This window comes from Caloenas nicobarica, chromosome 4 (genome assembly GCF_036013445.1).
Source record: "Caloenas nicobarica isolate bCalNic1 chromosome 4, bCalNic1.hap1, whole genome shotgun sequence".
NCBI lineage: Eukaryota > Metazoa > Chordata > Aves > Columbiformes > Columbidae > Caloenas > Caloenas nicobarica.
Genome location: NC_088248.1, coordinates 55217307 through 55228433, shown reverse-complemented (window position 1 = coordinate 55228433; position 11127 = coordinate 55217307). Strand labels below are relative to the sequence as shown.

The 11127-nt window shown below is 42.2% G+C and overlaps 1 protein-coding gene across 1 annotated transcript; it reads right to left on the bottom strand.

Moving 5' to 3' along the window:
* Window positions 1-479: 479 nt before the first annotated feature.
* LOC135988167 (toll-like receptor 1) lies at window positions 480-3131 on the bottom strand. The gene has a single exon (XM_065633899.1). It carries the CDS (start codon window positions 3129-3131, stop codon window positions 714-716), a length of 2418 nt encoding a protein of 805 aa, XP_065489971.1. The 3' UTR covers window positions 480-713.
* Window positions 3132-11127: the final 7996 nt, after the last annotated feature.

Sequence of the window (11127 nt, the reverse complement as noted above, 5' to 3'; positions counted from 1 at the left end):
TGCTCCCTCACAGCAGTGCCAAACTATGAGCCCCAAAAGGTGAAGTAGCTCATATTTCTTTTTTTCTTTTTTTTTCTTTTGTTCAGAAAAAACAAACCAAAACAAACCAAAAACACACACACAAAACTTTCTTTCTCACTCAGTCCTCTTTTGTGGCATGGCCATTTTTTTCTACCTGTGCTGGATGTTCACAGAGTCCTGGATCTGGGTCCCACCCTTTTAAGCTTCACTGAAGCTGAGAAAACATCACCCAGGAACCATCTCAAGCTCTGGACTTCTAGACGTCTTCTCAGGATGCAAAATTTTCTTTCTTGCAAACTGGCTTTAGTAAAAGGAGTCCTGTGAACAAGCTGCCTAAGCCTTGTGATTAATGCAGTTCCGCAAACTCTGTAGCAACTCAAGCACTCTACCACGTGACTATGCCAACTGCTCCAGATTTTATTCTGCTGAGAAAAATTCACTACAATATTTCAAGCTGTATTTCAAAATCCACATACAAACAAACTGTTTTGTGATTTGCCATCTCTGCATCAATCTCAAGAGACTTCCAGTAAGGTAAGTTGAATTTTGCCTATAGTTAGACGGTAGCATAGATAATCATGTAGAAACAAGGTTCTATAGCAAAATGTTAAATACATTCACAACCAACGGAAATCAAAACATATTTATTGCTTCGCCAAGAAAAACCAGAAGAAACCCCACTAGAAAGATTCTCAGTCTGTTTCCCCACACCTCTTTCCATCAGCCACTGGCAGGTTAATGCTAATAGCTGCCCTCAGGTTTGCCCAGAAAAGGGCACGCTTGCTCCTCTCCTTCGGCCACTCCAGGTACGTTCGCTTTGCCATGAGAGCCTTCAGCTTGTGGTACCTGGCAGGGATAATGTACGGAGGGATCGGCTCCAGCAAAACGAGGATTAAGCTGTCGGAATTCTCACTGAATAGCTTGTGGTGGGCAAAATACAGCTCATAGTGACACCACTCGCTCTGCACAAAGTTGGGAGACAACACAAAGATCGACTTGTAGCTCTTCTCAATGCAGGTGATGATGTTCTCCACGATGCTCTTGCCAGGGACAAAGTTTCTCTCGTGCTGGCACAGTTGTACGCACTCGTCCCCCTTCTCCAGGTTCGGGATCAGCTCGTTCTTCACCCACAACGCATCGCGCTCGCTGTAGGAAATGAACGCGTGGAACTGCAGAACGGTCTCCTGCCCTTCGGGGCGGCTGTGCCACGCTCGGCGCTTCGTCTGCGTCCACTGCCACGTCATCCGCACGTACCACGGCACGTCCAGGTAGATGCACAGAAAGGCCACGACAGCCACCAGCACCAGCGTCAGCAGCAGAGCCGTCACCAGCAGGAGCACCGTGTTGCAAGCCAGCTCACTCAGGTGGAAATCCTTCAGCTGCGTTCCTCGCAAGGCTGACGGGTACTCGCACACGTACGCCGCCGGCCAGCCAGCCAGCTTCCCCCCAGACCGCCTCTCCAGACGCAGAAAGTCCTGCAGTTCGCAGGAACACTTGAACGGATTGTGCCCGCCTCGGAGCTCCCGCACCCTGGGGCAGCTCTGGAAGAAGTCGGCAGACGGGGTGAGGATCAAATTCATCTCTACGTTCAGGAGCTCCAGAGAACTAAAGCCGCTGCACCCCGGCAGGTCAGCCAGCCTGTTCGACGCCAGGTTCAGCTCTGCCAAGGATTTCAGCTCAGCCACCCCCTTGGGGACGCTGGCGATCTGATTGTTTTGGAGGTTGAGGGTTTTGATGTTGACCGGCAAGCACTCAAACACGGCATCCGTCAACTGATTTGAGGACAGGTCCAGCTCTGTCAGAGACTCGGCCCATCGGCACCGCACATCAGCTCCATCGTGACGCAGCAAGTTGCTGCTCATGTCCAGATATTTCAGTGATTTCATACGGCTGGTCATGAAGCTTACCTTGGGAAGGCTCTCAAATTTATTCCTCTGCAAAATAAGCAATTTCAGATCTGTCAGAGTGCCACAATTCTGGAACAACTCATCCGTCAGGGCATTATGAGAAAAATTTAAATACTGAAATGAGCTTGTTCTATTGGGACAAAGCATGTGCGGCATATATGCATCATATATTGTCAAATTAGCAATATTCATCTCTGAAAACTGTCTGTATAGAATTTCCTGGTTGAAATAATAAACCTTATTATGAACATGCTCCAAAGTTAGTGCTTTCATGGAGCCATCCAAAGAGATTAGTTGTTCCAGAGAGTTTAATAAAGGTAGAAAATCATATTCGGCCAGCCCCTCCAGTGCTCCCCGAAAAGTCAAATTTGTCACAGTCAAATGCTCCACAGGGGAATACCAAATAAGCAGGAAAATCTGCAAAATGATGGGCCATTGTAAGTCCACAGTGTCTAGCATAAGAACTGTTGTCTTGATTTTCTTCAGAAGCGTTAAAGGAGGAGAAGGGAAGTCTTTGTAGCTTGAGGTATATCTTAAGTTAACTATTTTTAAGTTTTCTGAAGTGCTCATTCCATCATACAAGAGGGAAAAACTGAAGTTTTGGTTTGCTGCAAAAACAACATGAAGGCTCCTTGTATTCAAGGCTGTCAGACTCTGAGGCTCATACAGAGAAAAGTCTTCTAAGGTTAGGAAGACAGTGCGCAGCTGTAAATGTGTGAGATACCTGAAGTCTGACCTTCGTATCACCGTGGCGCTTAATCCTAGGTGCTCCAAACAAAACATGTTCCCGAATTCCTGACAGATGGGCAGGGCAGTAAACTTATTGAAAGACATATCTAAATGTCTAAGATATGCAAGAGTTTGACAGTAAACTTTCAAAATTTTATTATGAGATAAATCTAAGTATTCTAAATCTTCATTAAAAATGAAGACACTAAGGTCAAGCTGCGTAATTAGATTACAAGAAAGATTTAATACTTGAAGGTCAGAAAGAGAAATAAACTCTGAGATACTAAGTCCAGAGATCCTATTATGTGATAAATCTAATATCTGAGTATGGACTGGAATGTTTTTTGGAACATTAGTTAGCAAACTGCTTGAATAATTTGCAATAAATTCATTTTCCACAGTTGGCTGGATATTATTCCAGAGCATGAATATAAAGGCACTAGCAAAGACATAGATATTCGTAAGGGGTCTCATTATGATTTCCAGGTTTATATATATATATATATATTTTTTTTTTTTTTTTTTTACAGAAACACTGAAGCATATCTTTGTTTTCTGTTCAACATGTCTCAGTGATGAGTCCAGTCCTATGAAAAGAAAACACATGGAATTTGCTGAAATTGTTGAACTGTTGAGTTTGCTTTTTATTGCTAAAATGAAATTCAGTACAAAATGTATGTAATAAAAATTTTATTTTTACACGCACTTGTTCTAAATTCTTACCAATCCTCCTCCCCCCCCGCCCCATTCTTTAATTCTAGTTATTTATTTTCTCAGTTAAATGGAAATTAATTCCTTCATAATGAGAGGAATACACTCAGTGGCATGTTAAAAAAAAAACCAAAAAAACAAAAAACCAAAAAAAACCCCAGAGATGTTAGGCAATACAAATTTCTCAACAACCTCAAAAAATACAAAACTGGTACAAACCAACATCAATGCATTTAGGAGTAAAGGAGAACACAGCAAGCCTCTGATCTGCTCTTTCCATACACCCCATGTCCACACGCATTTGGGGACAGACCTCCAAAAGCCCCATGGACCCTCACAGGAACTGGTGCAAAAGCAAGTTCTTCGTTCAGATGAGCCCAAGGATATTCCTCTTCACACCCCAAAGACCAGGGCATGGCCACGCACCCCCTCAGGGTCAGTGGACCAGAGAAGCTGATCAGCTTTGTCTTTGCTATAGCGCAAAGACACACGGGTCCATTTTACCAGTAAGCCAAGAACCTTGAGGAGGAATTGTACTGTCTCAGGAATATTGTAATGCCAGTCTGGCCAAAAGCTTACAATCAGGAAAACCACAGCATGAGCGGACACTGTGTATGAAGCAGTGCTACCCATAATCTGAGAGAAAACACCTGGCACTTCCAAAGGCTCCAGGATTTTCTAGGTGCCCTAGGAAATCTCCTACGTTTTCCAAATTACCCCATGGCTGCAACTTGACAAGGAACATCTCTAGAAACTGTGAGGAGCAATGAATCCAGTTCTAAGGATCAAAATACCCAGGGAGGGAAAGCTTTTGCGGATATGGAAAATGGACCAGCAGAACTAACATCTGGCTGTGTCCATCAACAGCCTGCGTAGGTTTGGAGAGGCATCGGCCCTATCACGAAAAACCATGACCCGGGCATTACTCTCCTGTTGTCAAGCATTTACCACAACACACAGACAACCTCAAGTATGAGCAACTCATAAACTGTTTCAGGAGACAAACATCCCCAATTTTTTTCCTGTGCTGATTTTGTCTGTAAAAAAAATACACAAAGTTTTAAAATTCTGCACCTGTGTAATCTTTTGCTAAATAAAAATAAAAAGCCTGGTTTTTCGGTTCGAGGCTATAATGTGTGTTAGTCCCTAATAATGTGATTGACTGGTATCGAAACTCATCCCTTCCTCTCCAAGTCTCCTACCAAGGTTAAACAAGATTTCTTTTAATTCAGCAAGCAAAAATGTGTCATTAATATTACCAAAAGAAATACAAGAATAAACCAGTGAAGTATAGATTTCAGCCTCAATAAAATCCAATTGAGGGGTCAGATTCTGCCTTCAGAAAGTTGTGGCAGGGTATCTGAGCACAGAATAGAAATAAAGCTGGGATGGTTGGTTAAAGCACAGTATCACTCACAAGAAGAACCAAGACAAGGAAACTGATCCAGCTTCCTTCAAAGAGCAGCTGACCCTGTTCTTCATAGTCCAGGCTGGTAAAGAACCTCTTGAATCAAATAAACTTTGATCTGGAACTACCTGGAGGAACTTCACCCTGGACAAAAGGGACGTCAGGAACAAAGCAACAAATGTTCTGAAGGGAGAAAAATACAGAAAGAGATTCTCTGTCCGTGCTTCATTGCCAGATGAGTTTTAATTTGCCAAGTGCATGGTCCTGCACATGGGCCAGGACAACCCCAAGCACAAATACAGGCTGGGTGGAGAATGGGTTGAGAGCAGCCCTGAGGAGAACGTCTTCATGGTATTGGTGGATGAGAAGCTCCACTTGACCCAGTATGTGCGCCTGCAGCCCAGAAAGGCAACCGTCTCCTGGGCTGAATCAAAAGAAGTGTGGCCAGCAGGTCGAGGGAGGTGATTCTGCCCCTCTACTCTGCTCTGGTGAGACCCCACCTGGAGTGCTGTGTTCAGCTCTGGGGCAACCTTTGAGCAACCTGGTCTGGTGGAAGGTGCCCCTGCCCATGGCAGGGGGTTGGAACGAGATGATCTCTAAGGTCCCTTCCAACCTAAACCATTCTATCATTCTATGAATTTACTGTGCATGCTGTGCTATACACACTGTGACGAGGGATGATCCACACTGTATAGCACTGAAGAGTGCCACAGTCAAAGAATAAAGCAGATATATCTAGCAAAGCAATAGTCAGGATCAACAGTTATGGCTCCAACACTCTTTTATGAAGGTATTAAATTAGAGTTGGCTGAGAATGAAAATTGAACAAAATGGTTTTTTCTTCCTTGTTGAAATTCCACATACAGATGAGCATTTTCACTGAAATTTCAAAATGCAAGAATATCTTCCAAAAACGAAGAAACACCAGTACCTGAGATTTGATGGATTCCAAAATACATATAACAAAAAGAAAAAATGTAAATAATGGAGCAAATATAACCCACCTTTTGTCCGTGGAATTCATCTCTGAGCGAAGAACCAGCAAAAGTCCTCTGCATACTCGGTTAACATCCTCAAAACAGAATTTCAAACATATGTAATCTTCAAGCCGGGAAATCTCACATGAGCTGCTAACCCCTTATTACTTACTACTTCAGAAAGTAGAAAGAACAAGGTTTTCTAACATAGGCTACATAATTCTAAGCATTAATGAAACTTCCCTACAATGCAGGTATTAAGAGCACAACGAAAGGAAACTTTTAACAGTCCAGACTTGAAATAAATTTACTTCCGTAATATTTACATAACTGTATAGTTTAGGAGGAAATCAGCCTATCTGCGGTACAGAATATTCACCAAGGCAAGACTGTTTAAATAATTCTGCATTTCTAATTTCATGTCTGCTTCTGATGGTTACACAGATGTTCTAGAAATTCATCAGCTGCATCTCCTCTTTTGCACACACAGAAAAGAGGAAGCAGAACCCTCACTGTCAACTTCTCTTCATATCAAAACCTCTTGCAGAGCTCTACCCCGCTGAGTTATTTTCCTCAGCAAGCAGAGTAATTCGTGCAGCACATTGACAGATGGTGAAAGCTTAGATCTCAGGAGCTGGTAACAGGGGCAAACTGGCACACTTCAAAACCTCTACAGGTCAGTCACCTTTAAACCAGAGATGCCTTGGATGGTTATCAGGGATACCGCACACTGTAGCTTCCTTCAAAATATTATAAAAAATGAACTATAGAGAATATTCTCCATGATACGAAAGCTGTAAAGAAGCCATGAAGAATACAGCAATACAGGGCAACCTAGGGATGAAGGAATCCAATAAAACAGACATTCAGCTAGCATTTTGAACAGGGGCATGAGCCTAGTGACCAAATCAACAGAGCGTGATTGCATGGAAAAGGCAGATGTAAATAACCAAACCAAATACCTCACCCTCATAAGCCTCCAAACTAATACAGCATGCTTCAGTAAGATTAATCAGTAAGGAAGAAAGAAGCTCAGATGAATAAATGAATGAAGATTTATTTAATCTTAATGAATTTTAAGATTAAATTCATGAAATATGCAATTAATTCTCCAGGTATGAGCAAACCAGGAGGATGGGGGACACCTGGGCCCGTTCTGGACTCAGACTAGAGCTCACTCTACCCCCCCAAAACAAAACAGCGCCTTGGAGGAGAGTTGGAGGCAGGAAGGGATTCAGTTAAAGAAACTGAGAAGTTTGAAAACTTATTCTAGATAGCAGTGCTAGTTGTATTTCAAGCTTGCATTGGAATCCTTTGAGACTTTCCTTTTGCAACTACCTTTTCCATTTTGTAAAGAAGAATTTCACCCTTTGCTGAAAGAAAATTTCTGTTTTTCATTTTGAGGTCGATGAGTAAGATAGTTTGAACTGAAACTGAACTGAAACCATTCTACTTTCCTTGGTGCAGCAAATCTGAGTAATACATTACAGAAAACTCTGAGACATCTGTGACCCAAGACAAGACCACAGATCACAAATGTTTCTCCATAGAGAGAAGCAAGACAAGCAAGAGTCTGCTTGTCAGCTGATACTGTCTTGTCAAGTTAAAGGAGAAGTTTCCATTGCTGGGCATTAATCCATGAAAATGAATAGACTAAGGCACTTGTTACCAGAACAATAATACCAAAATTATGCAAACCAGTGGCAGTTTTACTTCCAGTATGATCCATGAAAAAACTTTGCTGCATGGACAAAATCAAACACACCATCAGCTTTCATTAGAATTGACTCCAGTGCACACACAGCTGTAAAAAGCAAAAATATTCTATCTACACCTTCAGTTGTAACATGCTGAATTTCCTTACCATGCTTATTTATGAGACTTTAAAATATATTCAAATAAACAGTTTGCCATAAAGACAAATTTGTAACTAGTTAAAATGAAACCAATACTCTTGAATACCTCTGATAAATCATTAGGAACACTGCACAATGTTATTTTTACTTACCAATTTCGCAAAGCTTCCTTTGGGGCAGGTTTCAATTTACTGATTAAATCATTTTGGACAACAGGCGAAAACTAAAAAGCAGTGTATTTCTGTTCATGCACCCCAAAATGTACCAGCAAAACACCATCCTTTCCACAGTCAGCACGTGTACACTCAGGCACACACCTTGTTCCATTTCTGAAGTTCATAGTGCTGAGGTTCTTTGCAGCTGATTCTATCAGTGAGCACCTATCTGCAGAAACAGCCTTTCCTCAAGGTACATTTCACACTTCTGCCTGTATGTTGTGATTACTCACCCAGAGAGGAACCGCGGCTACACTTGGTTGGGTATCAGAAGTTACTCAGGACCAGCACCAGGCCCAATGGTGTGAAGAAATCTCTCCAACTGGAACTGCAGAAAGGAACTCACGTGCATGAAACACCAAGTTAAAGCATAGCCAGAGCAGACGGACTCATCCAAGCACTCACAAAAAGTTAATACGACTATTAAAGGTTGCAAAACCAGTGTTTGGTCATATCAAGGACCTTATCTTCAGCTGCAGCTCTCATTGTCACAACTTAACCCTGAGCGTCAAGTAGGTGAAACAGGGGCTAAATGCCATCGCAAGTCAAAGTGAGCAGAGATTGTATTGCATTTATGCCCAAGCTTGTTTTGCTTGGGCATAAATAGACTCAAGGACCAAAGCCGTGGAAACCAAACTGGTAACACAGAGCCACCTTGCAGAATACAGAACTTTCTTATTTATTGGTTTATCAATACTGCTTCCTCTTGACCAAACAGTGACTACAAATGAGCATTATAGTCAATTGTGGTAAATGTTTCAGAAAGAAAAACCAGCCAACCTGAAGCCCTGAGTAAAAGCATGGGTTTCAGAGAGGTGTTGAACCTTGCCTTCAGCAGAATGCCTCACCTCCCACAGAGTCCCATTCTTTCCCTTGAGTGCCTTTCCCTGCTCTAACCCTCTGCAGCTGAACTTCAGTGGTGATGCTTTGTAACATTTCTAAAGCGAAAGAATAGCCGAGCTCTCAACAGGGCAACCCACATTGTGTCACGACTTCCAGTGTCTTGCAGTCCAGTTTCCTTTATACCGCACACTACTTCAAAACATTTACACTTTCACTTCATTTTGCACATTTTCTAGGTTTTGGAGGGTGTTTCACCTCCATGTTCTCAATCTTGTTTGTTGATATTATTATGTATGTAAAAATAGCATTCCTGCTAGTCACCGAGATGACCAGTCAAATGCCAGGAACCTGCTCTGATATAGTATCTGATATCAGAGTATATTTACACACTCCCTTTTTCTGATAACTGGAGTGCATTAGCAGTTACAGATTTCAGAGCAGAACCAGACTCACATCGCCAGGGTGCACAGAAAAGGGCAGCTACTTTTCAAAACGTCCAGACAGAGTGGCTCACATGAGCCGTGAGACTACACATAGCCCCGCATACAGCAAAAATTTCTTTGTGGGCTAAAACTATTTCTATAGAAAGTGTTCAGAACATGGCAGAGGCTAAAATAATTGTTTGAAATACTCTGATATGTATCACTTGAGAAACTCCTTCCTGAGGAATCAGAGAACCTAGTTGTAGTAATGAATTGTACATATAGCTGTTTTGTCAATTATCTGGCACATATCGTGGACAAAAATCTCATAGTATGTGGGCTTCTGGTTCCAAAGTACAAGTTTTAATTGCTCCTCACGCTCATTACAAGCCTCCCTTTCCAATATTATTCACTCAAGTATTTTGGACATATAGCAGAAACCTGTAACTATATATTTCTGCTTATGATCGCACCAGCTACACTGCCAGAGGTCACACACGTCCCAAGTTCTTTCCAAAGTCACAAGCAAACCGCTGCTAAAACCTTCCACTCCTGAAAGAAAGAATTAATCTCTGGCAACAGCTATGTGCTCCCACCTGAGCAACAAGAAGGATTCCTGCTGCACTCTCTGACTTCCAGAGGATTTCTCTGTCCTCCAGCCGACAGAGAAGCCACATGAGTTCCTAAAGCTTCACACACAACAGGGGATGTTACTGTATTACAGAAGTTTCACGGGCTACTGACCTAAAACTCTAAGGCTTTCAAAGATTTTCAACCAAGGCACCATGTAACAATCCAGCTGTCCCTGGCTGCGTGAAAGGGACAGGCAAACCAAGCTGAGTCTGCTCATCTTCAGTTTCTAAGGGTTAAATGAGTCATACACTGAGGCATTAGATGGAGGGGAAGGAGGAACCACAGAAAACATTTGTTTCCACAGTCCTGAAAGAAATGCCTGCAATTTGGTAACAGGTGTGTTACATTAACTTTGAGGCTAAGTGAGATGAGAGAGCTAAAGGTGTTAAATTTGACCTTTCCCCTGCAAATCATGAACAGTCGCTCACAGTTCAAGACTTCAAGCCACGAGACCTCAGTTTGTTTAGGTCTCAGGAAAAAAAAAATCAAAATTAAAATCTTCTGTTAATAATAATGGCAAACACCTCCCCTTCTGGGGGCAAAGAGGAAGTTTGCTGTCATCATCTTTGGCTGTTGTGAATATCTGCCAGAGCCCAGTCATGTTTTCTTGAAGCCAAACCAGCACAAGCAGAAGTAGAGGAGCCTGCTGTATTTCTATAAAGGAGAGCAAATACTGTAAATGTAGCTTGTCATTCTGACTCCGTGAATAGAGGGTCTTACCTGATGTCCCAAGAGCTGGTAAAATTTTTCAGCTGCTGACTGGTCATTGCCTTTCTGATCAGAACTCATAGCTGTGCTGCAAAAGATACCTTTTTTTTGGCTAAAAAGGACAGATTCTTTTAATAATAAGCGTAAAGTAAGCTATATGGATGAGAAGGGGGGGAAAAAAAGTAGAAAGCTTAAAAAAAAAAAAAAAGCATGAGGTAGAGAAGTCCAGAGTTTCTCAAGATATAGCCAATGATGGTGAATGTAGTTCTGTTAGTGCAGACACCCTCTTAGTCCCTTTGGTCAGAGTATCTCTCGGGATCAAAATGTTACCAGGACTCTATCAGAAGGTGGGAATTAGAGTTCTGATTGTCAATTCACTGTTGCTCCCTCACAGCAGTGCCAAACTATGAGCCCCAAAAGGTGAAGTAGCTCATATTTCTTTTTTTCTTTTTTTTTCTTTTGTTCAGAAAAAACAAACCAAAACAAACCAAAAACACACACACAAAACTTTCTTTCTCACTCATTCCTCTTTTGTGGCATGGCCATTTTTTTCTACCTGTGCTGGATGTTCACAGAGTCCCGGATCTGGGTCCCACCCTTTTAAGCTTCACTGAAGCTGAGAAAACACCACCCAGGAACCATCTCAAGCTCTGGACTTCTAGACGTCTTCTCAGGATGCAAAATTTTCTTTCTTGCA